The sequence below is a fragment of the Podarcis filfolensis genome, assembly GCF_964270895.1.
Source record: "Podarcis filfolensis genome assembly, chromosome: 16".
NCBI lineage: Eukaryota > Metazoa > Chordata > Lepidosauria > Squamata > Lacertidae > Podarcis > Podarcis filfolensis.
Genome location: NC_139620.1, coordinates 2,383,903 through 2,404,489, shown reverse-complemented (window position 1 = coordinate 2,404,489; position 20,587 = coordinate 2,383,903). Strand labels below are relative to the sequence as shown.

The following is a 20,587-nucleotide window of genomic DNA, read 5'->3' as shown; positions in this document are numbered from 1 at the left end:
TTTCCCAGGGAGTCTTCTCTTCTCATGAGGTACCCCTGACCGTTAGGTCCAGTCACGGACGACTCTGGGGTTGCAGCGCTCATCTCGCTCTATAGACTGAGGGAGCTGGCATTTGTCCGCAGACAGCTTCCGGGTCATGTGGCCAGCATGACTAAGCCGCTTCAGGCGAACCAGAGCAGCGCACGGAAACGCCGTTTACCTTCCTGCCGGAGTGGTACCTATTTATCTACTTGCACTTTTGGGTGTGCTTTTGAACTGCTAGGTGGGCAGGAGCAGGGACCGAGCAACAGGAGCTCACTCCGTCGTGGGGATTCGAACAGCCGACCTTCCGACCGGCAGGTTTAGACCACAGCGCCACCCACTTCCCATATGACCATACTAGCACTGCTCAATCTCTGGGGCATTCATGAAAAAGCTGCAGCTCCATGGTGGAGCCTCTGCTTTGCATGAATAAGATCCCAGATTCAATCCTTGGAATCTGCTTGCAAGGCAGGGAAAGATCCTGTCTGAGAGCCTGGAGAGCTGCTGCCATTCGCTGGAGGTAGTGACTGGTAAATAACTGCCTTTAACAGATGCCTGACATTCATTAATATGGGGTAAAGTGCATATTTTCCAAGCGACCCTGCAATTGGAAGAATTCTAAAGGAACGAGCAAGAAACAAACACCTGGGCTGCGCACCCGGATTCGAGTCCTGACATCCGTCAGCTGCGACCTGGGGTTGACGGAACCAGTTCTCCTCCCTTTCAAAAGCTAAATCCCTCCAGCTCCACCCTCGCCTCACCAAGATGGGATGAGCTTGAAAGAACACGTTGCTCTTAGGGTATTTATCTTTTCTCAAAAGACAAAAACAGGCCTTCTGGGTTTTAGAAAAATGTTTTATTTCACGGCCAAGGAGAGGGCACGGCTGAGGGAGGAACGAAAAGGGCTGACACATCCCTGGCAACGAAGCTTTGGGATTTCACAGAAGGGGTGGACAGGGAGGTCTTTGTTAGGGACCGGATTACTCTGCACGTAAGGCTGTAAACTTTAAAGCGCATCCAAATCACATTCCCCCGTCAAAGAAACTCCATCGCCCAGAATCCTTTGAGGGAAAGATGCTCTGTGTGTATCAATGGTACTTCAAAGGTACACAGCCGCAGTTGTGTTATTATTAAGATCGGAGGCACGACACGACCTTTTATTTTTAAGCAGGAACAGTCGGCTCTGGAAAGGTTAGGCAGGTAAGCTTTTCTGGGGTTATCAGCACCGTGAGCCCGGCTGCGCCAAAGCGCGCCGCCAGTGCTCCGGGTGTGAGATGACGCACGCTATCCCGTCAATACTTCTTGACTCCCGTTGGCTTCATCTTCTTCACGTAATACTCGTTGCATCCATTGGTCAGCCCAGCAATGAGAGAGAGGTAGCCCTCAAAGTTGACTTTGCCATCCCGACACTCTTCTAGGTTTTTCATGATCCGGTCAATGGCCATCGGATCTTTCTGGTTCTGAGAGAAAAAGAGGGGGAAGGCAAGGAAAAACAACAACAGGCCATTATCATTAGGTAAAGGGACCCCTGACCATTAGCGCCAGTCGTGACCAAATCTGGGGTTGCGGCGCTCATCTCGCTTTATTGGCCGAGGGAGCCGGTGTACAGCTTCCGGGTCATGTGGTCAGCATGACTAAGCCGCTTCTGGCGAACCAGAGCAGCGCACGGAAACGCTGTTTACCTTCCCGCCGGAGTGGTACCTATTTATCTACTTGCAGTTGGACTTGCTTTTGAACTGCTAGGTTAGCAGAAGCAGGGACCGAGCAACGGGAGCTCAGCCCGTCGTGGGGATTCGAACCGCTGACCTTCTGATCGGCAAGTCCTAGGCTCTGTGGTTTAACCCACAGTGCCACCCGCGTCCCTGCCATTATCATTACTGTTACCTAAAGGGCCGTCCCGTGGAAGACAGAAGCAAGCTTTCTTCCTGCTGCTCCGAAGGGCAGGATCCGAACCAAGGGATTCAAATGACAAGGAAGGGGATTCTGAGTAAATGTTGAGAAGAACTAAATGAGGGTAAGAGCCGGCGGACAGCGGAATGGACTCCCTTGGAAGGTGGCCTCCTCTTTTTCCTCGGAGGTTTCTAAACAGAGGTTGGGTGTCCATATTTCAAGGACGATTTTAGCTCCGATTCCTCCTTTTATAGAAGGAGAAATTCCAAAGAGGTAGCGGCCTTGGCCAGTTGCGTTGCAGGATCAACCTCCCACCAACCCTGCTGCCGTGCCCCAAGTAAAAAAGGTAAAGGTAAAGGACCCCTGGATGGTTGAGTCCAGTCAAAGGCGACTATGGGGTTGGTTGCGGCGCTCAGCTCGCTTTCAGGCCAAGGGAGCCGCCGTTTGTCCGCAGACAGCTTCCAGGTCCTGTGGCCAGCAGGACTAAACTGCTTATGGCGCTGTGATGGAAACCAGAGCGCACGGAAACTCTGCTTACCTTCCCGCCGGAGCGGTACCCATTTATCTACTTGCACTGGTGTGCTTTCGAACTGCTAGGTTGGCAGGAGCTGGGACAGAGCAATGGGAGCTCAGCCCGTCACGGTGATTCAAACCGCCAACCTCCTGACCGGCAAGCCCTAGGCTCTGTGGTTTAGACCACAGCGCCACCCGCTCCCTTTTCATGTCCCAAACAGCACAATTTAAAGCCAGTGCCCTCCAGACATATTGGACTTCTGCTGTCATCAGCCACCATCAGTCAGGGATGATCAGAACAACATCCGGAATGAATTGGGCCCTGTGGTCTAAACCACAGAGCCTAGGGCTTGCCGATCAGAAGGTTGGCAGTTCGAATCCCCGTGACAGGGTGAGCTCCCATTGCTCGGTCCCTGCTCCTGCCAACTTAGCAGTTCGAAAGCACACTGGAGCAAGTAGATAAATAGGTATCACTCCGGTGGGAAGGTAAACGGCGTTTCCGTGCGCTGCTCTGGTTTCGCCAGAAGCGGCTTAGTCATGCTGGCCACATGACCCGGAAAAACTGTCTGCGGACAAACGTCGGCTCCCTCGGCCAGTAAAGCGAGATGAGTGCCACAACCACAGAGTCGTCCTTTACCCTTATTGTCTCTGTCTCTGCCTGTGATTGGCTCTGGTTCCACCTATGGTTGGGTACCCCTGCCTTCCTACACCCTCCTCTGCAAACAATGACATCAACGTCATCATCTGCAGTCTGAAAAGTAATAATAATAGTAAGAAGAAGAATCCAATAACAATCCCGTTTCAGCCTTACTCACTTCCATATACCCAGGGACTTCCTTCTCCATCAACTGCCGAAGATCATCCTTTGTCAGATAGTTCTTGTCACCCGCAAATTTGTGGAAAGTGAACATGATGTTCTCCATGGCGTGTTCTAGCTGGGATGGCATCTTGGCGCTGGTTTCTGGGGCACGAGGAAGTCTGCGGAGAAACGGGCGAGAGAGAAGGAGATGTTGAGTTTTGCTGTCTTCAATTCCCCTGGTGGTTGATGGAAGAAGCGTAGGAAGTGAAGGCTACTAGACTGGACCAATTCTCTGTTGCTGCATTGATGCTTAAAACAAGAAAAAGCAGGGGAAAGGAAAGGAAGGAAGGAAATTCTAAGGCCAAGCGATCTCATACTGCCTTGAACCCAGGGGCCGCACTCCCTCCTGGGCAATGTTTCAGGGGCCACATGCCAGGTGGGTGGGACCAGAGGGGGAAATGGGCGGAGCACAAACACCCCCTTCTGTATCCTCCATCCAATGAATGAAAAGGCATGATCAAAACTCGCAGACGCGCTCCAGTCTTGCAAAACCACACACAGAGTGGAGCCGGGAGAGTGTGCGGCATAAGGAGTTTCTTGAGGGCCAGACAGAGATGCTTGGAGGGCCACACTAGTCTCCCAAGCCTGTGGGTTTGCCACCTCTGATCCAAACTGCCAGAACTATGCGAATCACATGCATCGAGCAAAACAGGCATGATTTCTTTCATTTGGTGGAATGTTTCGCAGTGTATTATTTTTAACTATTTTGCATAATTTGTACAGTCATACCTCAGGTTACAGACGCTTCAGGTTGTGTTTTTATTTGGGTTGCGGACTGCCGAAACCCAGAAGTACCGGAATGGCTTACTTCTGGGTTTCGGCGGTCATGCATGTGCAGAAGCGCCAAATCGCAACCCGCATGTGCGCAGACGTGCGTTGCGAATGTGCATCCTGTACGGATCACGTTCAGAACCCGGAGCGCCCACTGTACCGGTTTTCCTCGGTCACGGGCAATGGGATGAGGAGCCAACACAGGACAACCGAGCTCATTCCTCAACCACTGTTCCATCACCTCTTGGGCTTCAGAGCAGACTTAGCCGAGACACAAATATATTGGCGGCACCAAGGTCTGGAAAGTTTGATTTTTGAAAAAGAGAGTGAAGGTTCTCAGTAAGGTGCATCCTGTGTACCCTTCATAGGAGCCAACTCCCTGGAGCCCACGGAATTCCCCATGAAGGGGTTGAGCAACCACAAATCTTAGTGCCAGGGCCAGCCACACTGCATGGCACCTATGACTCTGGGCACCCACAGTTGTGGGGCCAAGTTGGCAGTCCTGGTTCCCGTGGAGTACCAGCACAGCTGTGTTGCTCTTAAAATGGCCTTGGTGGTTCTGTTGAGTTTTTTTTTTAATTTAAACAGCATATGTTCCTAGTCCTCATGGTCAGACAGAAAAGCACAGCGAAAGAACAAGTATTGGTGTGAGAAACAGGGCCACGGAGTCTGGCTTCCTTTTGCTGGCCATACACCGGAAGACAGGACAAAATTCAACCGGTGCAGCTGTTCTTGGAAGCGTGATTGGTTTCAGTTACCTCTGCAGTCATACCCACAGATGAACAATAATCCCCATATTTTGTGCGTTCATGAAGAAAGGAACATGTTTCCGGCATGCGCAGAAACTGAGTTAGGCGGCAAAATGTACAGACACTATTTTCTGCGGGTGCAAAACTGGCCTGTTTCCCCCAGTGTCTTATTTCACCCCGCCCTCCACTTAGCAAAAAATTCCTGCAGGCGCCACAAAAAAATGCCAAGCCTCTGGGATGAGTGTGTCGCAATGCTCAGGAGGTCGTCTGAGCATGTGCAAAGTGCACCCCACAAACAAACCAACACTGCGCAACTGGGATGGTGATATCAGGTCCTGACCTCTTGGGAAATTCCTCCCTAAGGACAGAAAGGAAGCAAAGCACCAATCCTGACTGGCTGGTTCTGTGCGGCTCAGTGGAGTTCATTCGCTTTCCTGCTCCCTTCACATTCCTTCCACTAAACGCTTTGTCTTTGATCCCTGGACCCTGCAGGCTGCCAAGAACATCTGGACTGGGGACAGACCATCTGGTTCCTATCTGGGGAGGGCTGCGCCTGGGGCAGGAGGCGTTGGCCGGCGTCCCAGCCAAAGAGTCTCTCCCACCCGTCCACCCGCCTTCCTCTTGCTCCTCCTGGCTGGCACTACGAGGAAGAAACACAAGCACACGCTGACCCGGGATCGGCCTCCTGACTCAGCCTCTTAACCCTTCACCAGCAAAGATTTCCCTTAAGCACATGGCACAGTCCTCTCCAGACAAGAAGCGGCGCTTCAGGCTCCCACTGGGAGATTTGCACTTTGTACAAGCACACCAGCCGGCCAAAATGCCACCCTTCCCCCCTTTTTTTAATTTAAATTTTATTAATATATAAAACACATACATATACATTTACACAATACACATACACAACACACTACCTTATTTTCATAACATAAAACATACCTACATTACTCTATATAACACCTACCTATACTATACATATCAGCAAACCTACACACGGACACCCGCCAAGTGACTTGACTTCCAGCCATTCTCGTTACGCTACTTTATTTTTCCAACTAGCTTAAACACATTTTGTCATTTCTTTAATCTCTTCTTCTGTCTTGACTTTACTCTCCTTTCACGCTAATCATTTTCTGGATTCACTCAATATCTGCCAGAAATTCTACATTTCCCACATAACTTTTGATGTATTCCTTAAAGATAGCCCCCTCCTTATTCACTTTTTGTACCATTTCTCCTCTTAACCTCCCTGTTAGTTCGGCAGTATGGAAGTATTCCATCATTTTAGATAACCAGTCTGTTTCAGTTGGGACGCTGCTGCTTTTCCAATTTTTGGCAATCAATAACCTTGCCACCGTAGTTGCATACATATATATTGGTCTGACCGTTCTTTTTATTTCCTCTGACATGATATCTAAGAGAAAGGATTCTGGTTGTTTTCCCCCAAAATGAAAATCTAAACATCTTTTTCAGTTCATTATATTTTCCCAGAATCCCACTATCTCTTTGCACTCCCACCACAAATGTAGAAATGTTCCTGCCCCATTGTTGCATCTCTAACAGACATCACTACAGTTTTTACACAAAACACCACCCTTCCCAGTTCACGGGCAATTTCTTTTGACATTTATATTGAGATTTGACAGCCAAGCAAAAATGCATGCGCCAGAGTCAGAGAGATAGCTCAGTTGGTGAGAGAATGGTGTTGGTAATGCCAAGCTTGCAGGTTCCATCTCCCTGAAGATTCCCGCCGATGTGGGGTTGGGCTAGAGGATCTTCAGGGTTCCCTTCCAATTCTATGAGTCTATGATTCTACAAGACCATACCCGCTAAGAGATGACTATGAGCTCAATTCCTGGCGCAAATTGCAGATGCACAGAAACACCAAACAATCTTGAAGAAAATACGCAAGACGGAGAGCCAACAAAGATCATTTACAGATTTCTAAGCTAAGGAAAAAACTGTCTGGGTATATAACACATGCCCATCGTGGGTGGCAGAGATTTGGCAGTGGGTGGAGAAGGGCGGTTGTCACAAAACAAACCCAACAAACAGAGGCAAAGCCCCTGAGAAGTAACTCCTCTAAGTTGTCCGTTACCAGCAGTGACTTTTTCTACTGCCGCTAAATTGCCAGACCCGACTCCACTGTCTCTTTAAGGTGAAGTGGAAAAGGTACGGCCGACTCTGGACCAGTTCCAACCTGGCTGATGTAACCAGGTGTGCAATTAGGATAATGAATTAATTCAACAATTAATACATTACTCCGCTGGCATTTTCAGCCGTGAATTTCATCTTGGTCACGCCGGGGCGGTTCCCTCCCTGCAAGAAGCAAAGTTAGAGGGAACCAGGCAGAGGGCCTTCTCGGTGGTGGCGCCCGCCCTGTGGAACGCCCTCCCAACAGATGTCAGAGGGATAAACAACTACCTGACATTTAGAAGACATCTGAAGGCAGCCCTGTTCAGGGAAGTTTTTAATGTTTGAAGTTTTATTCTGTTTTTAGTGTTCTGTTGGTAGCCGCCCAGAGTGGCTGGGGAAACCCTGCCAGATGGATGGGGCAGAAATAATAAAATTAATTATTATTATTACTACTACTACTACTACAAGGAGAAGCTGGACAGCCCTGCATTCTGGAAGCTCGGTTTCCAGGCTGCCTGTTTCAAATGAGTTGGGTTGGTCTAGCAGACCTTACAAGGCCCCTGCAACTCTTACGAAGTCTCAACTCCTACTTTCATGTAGTGGCATCTTCCCTCTCTCTTGGGAGGTCAACAAAGAACTGTGTTGAGGATGCCCTAGCTATCTGCTTTGAGCTGGGTGGGCTGTTCTGGGTGACCTTACGGGGGCCACTTCAACTTTTACCAATGCCAAGCTCTCCAAAGTCGTCTCTGCATCCTGCCTGAAGGCAGAGATGCCACCAGCTCCATCCGCTTCACCCGGAAGCCGGACGCAGCGTAGAAAGACTCATGGCACAATTGTTGAGTCTCTCTCCCCGAGATCCCACAACCCTCGAGGTTGCTCACACTGCCTCAGTTTCCCCTCCCTTCCTCAGGTAAGGCCCCAGTGGTTTAATAATCACAAGACAGGAACGGAGCCAAGTCCTTTGCCGGTGATAAATCTCAGTGCAAAGAGCAGGGTGGGACAAGAGAGGCAGAAGGAGTCCAAATACCCAAAGGGTGTGGCCCCCAGGTTGTCTTAAGGGCTAAGCCATCTCCTCTTGGCTCCCGGCCCATTTGCCTGCTCATAACCTGCGGCTTCTTGCCTGATGCCTGGAGCCTTCTGGAAGGAATCCCACACCGCCAATGGGGCATCGGTTCCCTTACGGTTGAAATCCCCCCCCCCCGGTAAATCTTTATTGATTTAAAATACAAACGTACAACGAAGATAAGTATAGAAGAGTTAAATACAGAAGAGGTAAAGGTAAAGGTGACCCCTGACAGTTAGGTCCAGTCGTGGCCGACTCTGGGGTTGCGGCACTCATCTCACTTTACTGGCCGAGGGAGCCGGCATACAGCTTCCGGGTCTTGTGGCCAGCATGACTAAGCCGCTTCTGGCGAACCAGAGCAGCGCACGGAAACGCCGTTTCCCTTCCCGCCGGAGTGGTACCCATTTATCTACTTGCCCTTTGTTTCAAATTGCTAGGTTGGCAGGAGCAGGGACGGAGCAACGGGAGCTCACCCCGTCGCGGGGATTCGAACCGCCGACCTTCGGATCGGCAAGTCCTAGGCTCTGTGGTTTAACCCACAGCGCCACCCTAAATACAGAAGAAGAAAACATCAAAACATAAAAGAAAGAAAAAATTTAAAAAGAAAAGGAAAAAGACAAAGAACCATCAATTTATACAAAATCATATCCATCAAATAAAAAAATGTCTGCATAAAACTTCCAATCGTTCTCATTATACTGTTTCTATTGTCATGGTTTCATCGCAGTTGCAGTTCCAGTCACTGCTGGAAACCGCAGGAGAGGGGAGAGCGGGTCTTGTGTTCGAATCCTGCTCGGGGTTTCTCACAGGGATCTGGTTGGCCGCTGTGAGAACAGGATGCTGGCCAGGACGGGCCCTTGGCCTGATCCTGCAGCTCTCTTCTGATGTTCTTACTTGGAGAGCCCGGGGATTGAATTTGTTGCATGCCAAGCCAACGCTCTTGCACTGAGCTGGGAAAGCAAACCAAGGTGCTAGTCCTCAAGGGTTCTGAACGAAAGGCCAACTCAAATACTTTGTTAGAGTGTTGGGATCCTTTCTTGCTAAGTAAAGTCGACACTGACTGGCAGTGGCTCTCCAAGGGCAGGGGAGATTCCCAGCCCTACTTGGAGATGCCAGAGATTGAATTTGGTACCCTCTGCATGCAAAGTGTGAGCTTTAAGGCTTAGATATGGCTTTCCCCGCCCAAATAAGAAAGTTTCCAGTCCTCATAGTTCCAAATGAAAGGGCTCTGAGACAGGGGACGATTGCCAAGCTTTCATGCAGAAGCTGGGGATCAAAGCTGAGACCTTTGGCATGCAATAATAATAATAATAATAATAATAATAATAATAATAATAATAATTTTTTATTTATACCCTGCCCTTCCCAGTTCAAAAACCGGGCTCAGGGAGGCTAACAGCAAATTTAAAACACTTAATTATAAAAGCAGCATAAAATACAGTATAAACATGAATAGCAATAAAAATTAAAAATCAATTAGGTAATCTCCAGGGCTAGCTGGCTGAATTGGTCCTACTTGGGCCAGCGAGGAGGCCAGGGGAGAATTAGCTGTGGGGTCTCAGATCAGGTGATCTTCATAAAAGGGGAGGGGGAGGGAAGAGAAGGGAAATAAAAAGATCAGGCTGAATTCAAATTAAACGCCAGGTGGACTAGCTCTCTCTTACAGGCCCGACGGAAGGAGGTTAAATCCTGAAGGGCCCTAGTCTCATGGGACAGAGCATTCCACCAGGCCGGAGCCATCACTGAAAAGGCCCTGGCCCTGGTGGGGGATAGTCTGACTTGCTTAGGGCCCAGGACCTCTAAACTATGGTTATTCATGGAGAGGCAGTCCCGTAAATACGAGGGCCCTAAGCCACAAAGGGCTTTAAAGGTCAAGACCAGCACCTTGGCAAAGGCTCTGGCACAGAACTACTGCCTTCCCTCTAAAAAAGAGTGCAAGGTTCTAGTCCTCATGGGGCTGGCTGAAGAGGAACACAGAAGGCTGCACACTCCAAGCTATGGCTGCAGAACACTCTTTCAAAGGGGAAGCGATTTTGCTTAATCACACATGTTTCCTGTCATTGCCCGCTCCCTTCTGGGTGTTCCCCTTGGGTGGGTGTTGGCTGGAGGCTGCAGAGGAGAAGTTGTCTTAGGAGGGGGGCAGGAGGGGGGCAGAGGGGAGGGGAAGGACTCCTCATCCCTTGGCTGTTAACGCAATGACTAAACAGGGCTTAAGAGATCCTGGCAAACTCCCCAGCTCTGCTGCTGCTGTCTCTGGAGCGGGACAGCTCTCCTATCGGAGGCCCAGGCGGATGGGCGAGGCCTGGACTTGGTTGGCATTTGCCAACAGACGGCCTCGTGGGTAGATGACTCTGGAAGAAAGCATCTCCAGCACTGGGCAAAAGAGGCAGAGGACACGAACTCCCCAAAAACAAGATGAAACAGAATTGTTGTTGTTTAGTCGTGTCCGCCTCTTTGTGACCCCCTGGACCAAAGCAAGCCAGGCCCTCCTGTCTTCCACTGCCTCCCGCAGTTTGGTCAGACTCATGCTGGTAGCTTCGAGAACACTGTCCCACCATCTCGTCCTCTGTCATCCCCTTCTCCTTGTGCCCTCCATCTTTCCCAACATCAGGGTCTTTTCCAGGGAGTCTTCTCTTCTCATGAGGTGGCCAAAGTATTGGAGCCTCAGCTTCAGGATCTGTCCTTCCAGTGAGCACTCGGGGCTGATTTCCTTCAGAATGGAGAGGTTGGATCTTCTTGCAGTCCATGGGACTCTCAAGAGTCTCCTCCAGCACCAGAATTCAAAAGCATCCATTCTTCGGCAATCAGCCTTCTTGATGGTCCAGCTCTCACAGAATAGAGGGAGAGAATTTAGGATGCCCTGTTTTGCAGGCTGCACCATCTTTTTTCGGACTGTAGTCTGGCGAACAGCTGCTTTGCATACAAAATGTCCCAGGCATCTCCAGGCAGGGTTGGGAAAAACGCCCTACCCAAAACCCTGGAGAGCTGTTGCCAGTCAGTGTTCACAATATAGAGCTAGATTGACTGCAAACTTGGCTGCAAGGCTGTCCTTCGCTGGCCTTTTCTCGGCCCAGAATCCATCTCACAAACGCCAAAATCTCAGTCCTGATGTTCTGCAGCTCTGAGATAGTCCCTTGGGGTCAGTGCTGAGAGGTTTTCCAGGCTCCAGCTGCCCCGCGTGGCGTTTGGAGGTCCATCTGCAGCCGGGAGCCTCGGACATCGCACAGAGTGTGTGTGAAAGATTTATAAGCAGACGTCAGCTGGTGCTGAAACCCACAAACCCTTTTAACGGCTTCTCGGAAGCGTCTGTGCAATGCAGAGAACATATACTGTACCGGGAAGAATACAAACTGTTTCTCTTTCCCTCTCTCTTTAAAGACACCCACAAATACATATGTTTTAACATCCCTGGACATACAATGAAGCTGAATGTTGCAAGATTCAAGACAGAAGAAAGAAAGAATATAGAAAGATAGACCAATGTATCACGATGTCTGAAATGAAGATGTAACTTGGTAGAGGAGAACAGGGTCATGTCCTGGCAACTGTTACTACTAATTAGGTAGGGCTGCTATGTTTCAAAAAGTGAAAATAAGAACACAAAAGCTGTTGAGCTTTTTTTTTTGGAGGGGGTGGGGTGGCCAAAGTTGCTGAGCTTACGTTTTTGAGCTATTTTTAATGAAATTCGCCAAAATCTACTCTTCCGACGTGGGTTGCCGTAAGTCCAGATTTTCCCGGACATTTCAGTGATTTCTGCCCATAGTTCCCAGCAGGCAAATCTCAGCTATGTCTGGGTAATTCCGGACATATGGCAACCCTAACTTAGGGGTCTAAAACTATCACTCTTTTTATTTTACTTACCTTTTATTGCTGCAACTGTTGTTTTATAGTACAGTGGTACCTCAGGTTAAGTACTTAATTCGTTACGGAGGTCTGTTCTTAACCTGTTCTTAACCTGAAACTGTTCTTAACCTGAAGCACCACTTTAGCTAATGGGGTCTCCTGCTGCTGCTGCGCCGCTGGAGCCCGATTTCTGTTCTCATCCTGAAGCAAAGTTCTTAACCTGAAGCACTATTTCTGGGTTAGCGGAGTGTGTAACCTGAAGCGTATGTAACCTGAAGCGTATGTAACCCGAGGTACCACTGTACAGAGCAGAAGGGCGGTGGGAATAATAAGAGAAGTGATGTCTGGCTTCACGGTTTTTCCTACATCGTGCCTTTTTTTACATAGCACAGGCACACATCATGATACACTGCCCGGCCCTAGTGAGTGTGTGCATGTGCTATGCAAAAGTCACGATGCAAGAAAAACCTTGAAGCCAGATGATGCCTCTTCTAGACGGCGCCATCCTTATTTCAGACATTGTGATATATCGGTATATCGCGATGTTTAGCTGGAGATAGACAGTATCTTGATCTTGAAAACCGGATACCGCCTTGCCCTAAGCGTGTGGACCAGGAAGGAGGCGTGGCCTGGAAGGGGCATGGCTTAGCAAGAGGCCACTCCCATAGCATCTATTCAAAGCGCATGGCTTCCTGCAAAGGATCCTGGGAATCTTAGCTCTGTGGTGGGAAAAGCCATGACCGTTAAAGGAGCAGACAAGTTCTTAAATTGTATGGCGTGGATGTGGGCAGAGAGGCTCAGAGGACTGCATCTGGTTCTGGGGCCTGAGGCTTCCCCCCGACTCTGCTCTAGCCATTGCACGATACTGCCTTCCCTCTTGATACAGGGCCAAGAGAATGATGGTGCTCTGAGTCCAGGGTTAATCTCTTTGGTTAAGAGTGTGAGCAGGCTCACATTCTCCCCAAGTAACTCACAGATGGAATTCCATTCATGATGAGTAAGTCTAGCAATGGGGTCCTATGCTTCCGAAGGCATGCGCTCATGCGCCCACACAGTGCCAAACCCTGTTTATTTTAAGGGCTGTCCTTTGTTCAAAGAGCAATCCCTTTCTTACAGACTCCACCCAGAATTCTGCTCAGATCTCGACAGTCGGCCACAGATGCCCTTATTCCATGGTGAGCGCTCTCTCTCTCTCTCTCTCTCTCTCTGTGTGTGTGTGTGTGTGTGTATTTGCACACGAAAAGACATGCACACACTTGCAAGTCTTCTAGCACAGCGGATCCACCAATATCAAAACAACTATTTCGACAAGCAATAGAACTCAGCAGCTGTAAATGGAAAGGTATTGGTGCAGATATAAGAACATAGGAACAGCCTCCAGAATCAGGCCAATGGCCCACCAATGAGCCCAGGATCCTGTTCTCACAATGGCCAACTAGAGGCCTCTTTCTGGAAAACGCCAAAACACAAGAACACTTCTCCCTCCTCTGGTTTCCAACAGCTGATGTTCAGGAGCATCGCTGCCTCCAGCCATGTAGGCAGAGCTGAGCCACCAGGACTAGTAGCCATCGATAGCCCCCCCTTCCTCCAGGAATGGCTGTGTAGTCCGCTTTCTGAGCCATCCAAGTGGGTGGACATCCCTGGCTCCTGTGGCAGGGAGTTCCACAGTTCAACTGTGTGCTGCATGAAGAAGTTCTTCCGTTCGTCGGTCCCAAATCTCCCAACACTTGGCTATGTTGGATGTCCAGTGTTAGGAGGGAGAAAAACATTGATCTGCTCACTTTCCGCAGGCCAAGAACCATTTTATAAACTTCTATCACGTGGCCTTTCTCTATCTATCTATCTATCTATCTATCTATCTATCTATCTATCTATCTATATCTATCTACTTTCCTACCTGCCTACCAATCATCTACCTACCTACCTACCCTCTATCTACCTACCTACCATCTACCTACCTATCATCTACCTACCTACCTACCTACTATCTATCTATCTATCTATCTATCTATCTATCATCTATCTATCTATCATCTATCTATCTAATTTGCTACTGACTTTTGAGTGCTCTGGATGCTGGACTGATTGATCTGCCTCCCCCCTTCGTCCCAAGGGGAGTGAAGAGCAGCTAACTAGATCACTTACATGATAATAATAATAATTAATCATCATCATCATCATCATAATTTATTATTTCTACCTCGCCCATCTAGCTGGGTTTCCTCAGCCACTCTGGGCAGCTCCCAATAGAATATTACAAACACAATAAATACATCAAACATTAAAAACTTCTTTGAACAGGGCTGCCTTCAGATGCCTTTTAAAAGTCAGATAGTTGCTTATTTCCTTGACGTCTGACGGGAGGGTGTTCCACAGGAAGGGTGCCACTACCGAGAAGGCCCTCTGCCTGGTTCCCTGTAACCTCACTTCTCGCAGGGAAGGAACTACCAGAAGGATCTCGGAGCTGGACCCCAGTGTCCAGGCAGAACGCTGAAACAATGTGGCTGATTTGGGTCCATTTTAATTGCAACGGGTCTCCTCTGAGCAGGACTTTGTTGGGAAAACCCCGCCCTTTTCTGACAGCTTGCCACTGTGGGCTGAAATTGGCACTCTTAATTCCATTTACGCATCTCTCCCCCAGGAGGCAGCTCAAAGCATTTTACAAGAAAGCAGTCGCATCGGTTAAAAAACAATTGCATGTAATTGCATGTTTTTTAAAAAATGATGAGGCAATTATAAGCATAGAGACGGTTTTAAAAACAACAACACATACACAGAATCAATTCAGAATCTGGGACAGGTGCCAAACATCCTAAAAGGGGGCGAGACAAATTTGTGGAGGCTGCCAATGGCTGCTAGCAGAAATGGCGCTGTCCCCTGTCGGAGGCAGTATGCTTTGCAAAGCCAGTTGCTGCAAAATCAGAGAGTTTGCTGTGAGAACCAGGTCAGGCTTTAGATTTGCATCTAAAGCACATCTGAATCACGTTGGAAGTGCACGCCTTCCCCCAGAGAATTCTGGGAGCTGTGGTTTGTTTATTACTGGCCTGGGTTCGAAACCTGACTTGGCCACATGACGCTCCCTGGGCGTGACCCTGCGGGCCAGTCACTCATCCCTCTGAGCCTATAGACCTACCTCACAAGGTTGTTGTGAGGATTGAATGAGGAGACGGAGAAACATGGAACCCTACTTTGAGCTACTTTGAGGAAGAAAAATGCAGAAAATAAATGGAATAAATAAAGAGGAAGCGTTCTTTCCTCGCATGTCATGCTCACAGCCAGAAGGCATTCTGAACTGGCTCGATTCTTCTTTTCCACTGGGGCAACCAGTTAATTTATTCAGGATGGATTTAAAGAGAGCAGAGCGCTGGCGTCACCGGAGGAATGCGAGGAGAGGAGGGCTGGGGAATCCTTTCCGCCCCGAGGGCCAGATCCGTAGTCTGCCAGCCCTCCGAGGGCCAAGTGGGTGGGAGGAAGGAGGATGCTTCATCTAACTGTTGCAGCACCGTTGCATCAGTTCCATTGGTCCACCTACCTCCATAACGTCTACACTGACTGGCAGAGGCTCCCCAGGGTTTCTGGCCACGCACCTTCCCAGCGCGACCTGGAGAAGCCACTGGGGACTGAACCTGTGACCTTCTGCATGCAAAGCATATGCTCAAGCTGCTTGGCTATAGCACTTGAATGAAAAAAACTAAAGCAGGTTTCTAGTCGTCATGAATTAAAACCAGAGCGATTTAACAGCGAATCCCTTTTCACAGGGAACTAGAACTCTGAGACAGTTTCCCAAGAGGTCTCGGCGCCCGTAACAAACCACAGCTCCCAAACTACAGTCACGTGCCCCCCACCAAATAACCCAGGGAACTGTGGTTTGTGAAGGGCACTGCAAAACGTGTGGGGCAAACTACAGTTGATTCCTGGCCATTAAAAGCGGCAGAAAATAATTAAATGTACGGTTTGTGGGCATGGCCTGTGACTGCGAGGAACTGAACCTCCAGGGACAGGGACAGTCTACCTCGGAGGCTCAGATGGGGGTGACAGGCGTGGCTGTATCACGACCTGCTTGGAGGAATCGAGGGAGGAGGAGGAGGAGGAGGAGGAGATGGCCTTTGGTCTAATCCAGAATGGCTCCCTGCTTATCTTATTATGACCCAGCAAACAGCTTTGCCACCCTGGGAAAACAAATATCCTTTTGAGAAACTTCGGCACCCCACCCACCTCTCTCTCTCTCTCTCTCTCTCTCTCTCCAGATCTGGAAAGAGAAATTCTCTTCACCAGGAGACGGATCCAACTCTTGTGACACGGCCAAGGAGGGTCTCCCCTTGCCAACAAACATGTGGTCTGACGCTGCCTTAAGTAGGTCACAGAAACACACAAGGGGAACATCTTCTCCGACTGTGCTGTCTGGTTACAGTTCACTCCGGGTCCTTCCATTTCCTCACCCTGAACCCCCGACACCAGAGTCCCCTTCTGACAACTACGCCCCACAATTTGCCCCCCCCCTCCAAAACTGCAAGAGTGGCTTTAAAACTCTGTGACGGCAGAGCCTTTCAACAACACACAAGCCCTCGAACTGGTTGCTGGCTTCCTTTGAGATCTCGACAGGCCTGCAACCTTCAGACACATTTTATGGAGTGACGGTTCTGTCTCTATGGTGACGCTTAGCCCCATGTTGGGCAAAAGGTCCCTGCATTGCAGAGGGTTGCACTAGATGACCCTCGCGGTCCCTACCAGGCTCTCCAGATGTTTCTATAGAACCTCCAGTTCCAGGGGCAGTCTATCTAGATTCCTAGGCTCCTCAGGGCTTTTGGCTGCTGCAAAAACAGGCTGCTGCATGAGATAGGTCCTCTTTGGCCTAATCCTGCTGCCAGGCTCTGTGTGGCATCCCATACAGCAGAAACATCATTTTCCAATACCACCATCGTCGCAAGCCCAGCAAATCCGAACTGTGAAATAACCCAAATCTTCCTTCTTTAGGCGAAGAAAACATCTCACTTTTTTTCTTTTGTGATTTGGAGAATCATTCCCAAACCCATAGGCAACCGAACTTATTTTAACGTGCCTGTTTTGCATTTTTGGGTGTTTTAAAAAACATTTCAGTTTGTTGCTACAATTATCCTCTCTGTGTTTCCTATGCATGAAACAACAAACCTTTTACCCAGACGCAAAACTGTTTGTTGTTTCTTTAAGGGGTCGAAACCGAGGGGAGAGGATGGGAAGATAAGAGAACTGAAATTCAGGGCTCCATGGAAAGGGCTGTAGCTGAGAAGTCCCCCAAATCCAATCCCTAGCCCATCCTAGGAAGGAAGAAGGAAAATCCTCTATCCTTGTCCTGTCCTGTAACAGACCCTCCCTGTTATAAGGCTGCTCCTTGGGTAATCAAGCTGCATGCCACACCCTGGGGGGGGGGCAGCTGTAGTGTGAAACAGGGGAAAGCAAACAGAGCCTTTCTCCCCATAGACTGGAAGCTACATCAAGGACTGCTGGCCAAGTTTCGAATGGATGGATACAAAGCACGACCCTCCAGACCAGGGGTCAGCAAACTTTTTCAGCAGGGGGCTGGTCCACTGTCCCTCAGACCATGTGGGGGGCTGGACTATATTTTTTTGGTGGAAATTGAACGAATTCCTATGCCCCACAAATAACCCAGAGATGCACTTTAAATAAAAGAACACATTCTACTCATGTAAAAACACCATTTTAAATAAAAGGATGCTGATTTAAATAAAAACACGCTGATTCCCGGACCGTCCACGGGCCGGATTGAGAAGGGGATTGTGGCGGATCCGGCCCCCCGGGCCTTAGTTTGCCTACCCATGCTCCAGACTGACACCCAATGCCAATTCCCATCAGACATAACGGCCCATGGTCACTTACATACCATGCATTCTCTCCCCCGCCCCTTTAATTTATTCAATCATTTATCGATCATTAACAAAAACCCAAGAAACTGCTCCAGGGGAAAAACCCGCACCCAGATCACAATATTCCGCAAGAAAACACAACTATTGCAAAATTAAAACATCTCTTCTAAACCTGCAAAAGCGACTTGGATTTGCTTTCACGGGAGGTGGTTATTTTCTCGAAGAGAGCAACCAGTTCTCCCAGAATTTATTTCTGAATTCGCTTGCAACGCTTCGCCTTAGATATTATTTTTGTCGTTGGAGACTGCTTCCCAAACTCCGTGGGGCCACTCTTTCCAAGACGGCGGCCATACTCCTTTCAATTTTTGAGCCGCACAGCATACATTTAAAGCACGTTCTCTCTCCCCAGCACCCCAGAGAATCCCGGGAACCATAGACTGCCAAGGGTGCTGGAAATTGTAGCTCAGCGAGGGAGTAAAGTGCAGTTTCCAGGATTCCTCCCCCTTTTTTGGAGTTGTGTGTGTGTGTTTAAAAACGCAACCAGGTGGGGTCGGTCTGACAACATCTGAAGGCAATAGCTTTGGTTGTCTCTGGCCTAGGAACCAAGACTCATTCTGAGCAAGATGGACTTTGACTTCAATTGGAGGGGCTGGGGCCTCTCTGGGTGTGGAATGCAGGTAACCTCATACAGATCCATCACACCTTTGGCACCTTCTTATGCACGCTCCCATAGCAAATGCAAGGGATTTCAGTCCCCAAAAGAACAGGCTACGCTAGATTGACAGTGGCGTGGTCCAGTCCCAGAGCTTTTTAAAAGAAGTAGCTAGGCCCTACTCAAGAGTAGACCCACTGGAATTAATGACCCTGAACCAGCCACGTCTATTAACGAGCCTACTATGAGCAGGACATGCATTTGGATTTATAACCCATTTCTTTCTCTCAATGCAGAATAGTCACCCTCAGCTAAGGGTCCAGGACACCCCCAAAAGCTGTCCTTACTCAGTGGGAGAGCAGGTGCTTGGCATGCAGAAGGTGGCAGGTTCAAGCCCACCGTCTCCAGCTAAGGGTAGGGGAACGCGCCCCATTTGAAACCTCGGGGAGAGTCGCTGCCAGTCAGTGCAGACAACACTGAACTGGATGGATCAACCACCCGACTCTGTCTAAAGCAGCTTCCTCTATTCCTACATATTTCAGAAATGCACCCATTTCATGGATCTGCACTTTCCCGCTCCCCACAAGTGGGATTAGTCAGCCACATGGCTGGGTGGGGAACTCGAACTCCAGACATGTCCTGGGTGGGAGCGCACCCTATCCAATGATGGCAGGACTTACCCAGCCCCATGTCCCCCCAAATTCTGCCTCTGGAACCCCCACGTCCTCTAGTTTTAGTTTTGGGGTGTTGATGGTCAGCTCCTCCACCCCTTCAAAGCACTAAACTTGGGGTTACCCCCTTCCACAACCCCCTCCCCCTAAATAAAGTCTTCCTGGAGAATCCAACCTCCCATAGTTCTAAATGGGGAGGAGGAAACGAACCACCCTTTTTGCTCAGGACACCAGATTTTAAAATCCCCCTAAAATTAAAATAAATACGCCCTCCCCAATTTTAGGGATGCTTTTCAGACCCAGAGGTTTTATTTTATTTTATTTCTACTGCAAGCCCGTACGCAAGAATAAGGACGCGGGGTTTCAATCCACTTGGTCCGGTTCACGAGTAGACCCAGTGGAATCAAAGGGACCTAAGCCCCCCCCCCCGTGCCCATTCACGGCAATGGACCTGCCTCTATACTCCAAGACAGATTAACGCAGGACACACACGAGGACTCCAAAATGAATTCTGAGCCGAGACCGATTGATTCAGGAGAAAAGACCCCGTTGCCCCAAGACACCCAACCCACTTTCTCAAGAGGAGACCACCCCGCTCTCATTCCCCAGGGCGGACCACACCCTTTCCCAGAACTGCAGGCTTTTTCACTGCAGAAAAAAAAACGTTCCCTTGCAAAAAATACCAAACTTATTTGATTTCCAATAAAACTGCACAGCAACCTCAGTCCAGTTTTTCCCCCTCCCTGGGGTGCAGAAATTTTTGGGTGGGGAGGAGGGTGCTCCATTTCAATGGGGAGAACCCCACTTTTCTGAATGTTTCTTCCAGCCCCCCCCGCCGCCCCCCATTTCTATCCCCCTTTAGCAAGCGAGCGCGCAAGCCAGGGACGCGCGCGTCTTTTTTGCGCCTCTCCAAAAAGTCCCCGTTACGCGCGGCTACAACGCCCCAAAGAGACTCACCGCGGAGGAGCTGCAGAGAGCGCGAGAGGGAGCCTGGAGCGACGGCTGGCAGGAGGCAGAGTGAGGCCTCTCGGCCAACGCCTCCGCAACCCTCGCCAGGCTGGGCTGGGCTGGGCAAGAGGGGCGGAGACGGAGGCCGGCAGCTCCAGCCCCGCCGGGGGAGAGCCAGAGAGGACCGGCCTCTTGGAGAGGAGCCACGTAGGGATACCAGGAGGAGCCCAGCGCGCCTCAGCCCCACTAGCGAAGAGGGTCGGTTTCACAGGATCCACTGGACATTTCTTGTTTTTTCTCCCTTTTCCGAAAGGGCTTTTCTGCCTCTCCAGAACAAACGCAAGGCAGACATTCAGCAGGTGCAGAGAGAGAGAGAGAGAGAGAGAGAGATGGGGGGCGGGGAAGGATGCTGGACTAGGTGGGCCACTGGCTAACTACAGTACAAGGCCTTTCTGATATTCTGGTGGAACCTCCAGATCTAGGGGCAGTCTATCTACATTTTTAGATTCCTTGGGGCATTTGGCCACTGTGATAATTAATAGGGTGGTGTGGGCCTTTAGGCTGATCCAACTCAGATCTGCTAGTGATCTTCTGTCCTCTGGCTGCCCTC

At 49.6% G+C, this 20,587-nt stretch overlaps 1 protein-coding gene across 1 annotated transcript; it reads right to left on the bottom strand.

The window, feature by feature from the left end:
* Positions 1-855: 855 nt before the first annotated feature.
* On the bottom strand, positions 856-20,141 carry S100A10 (S100 calcium binding protein A10). The gene is made up of 3 exons (XM_083591669.1): positions 19,987-20,141; positions 3,240-3,402; positions 856-1,481 (listed from the first exon to the last, which is right to left on the bottom strand). The coding sequence occupies exons 2-3, from the start codon at positions 3,369-3,371 to the stop codon at positions 1,314-1,316; spliced, it is 300 nt and encodes a 99-aa protein (XP_083447795.1). The 5' UTR covers positions 3,372-3,402; positions 19,987-20,141; the 3' UTR covers positions 856-1,313.
* Positions 20,142-20,587: the final 446 nt, after the last annotated feature.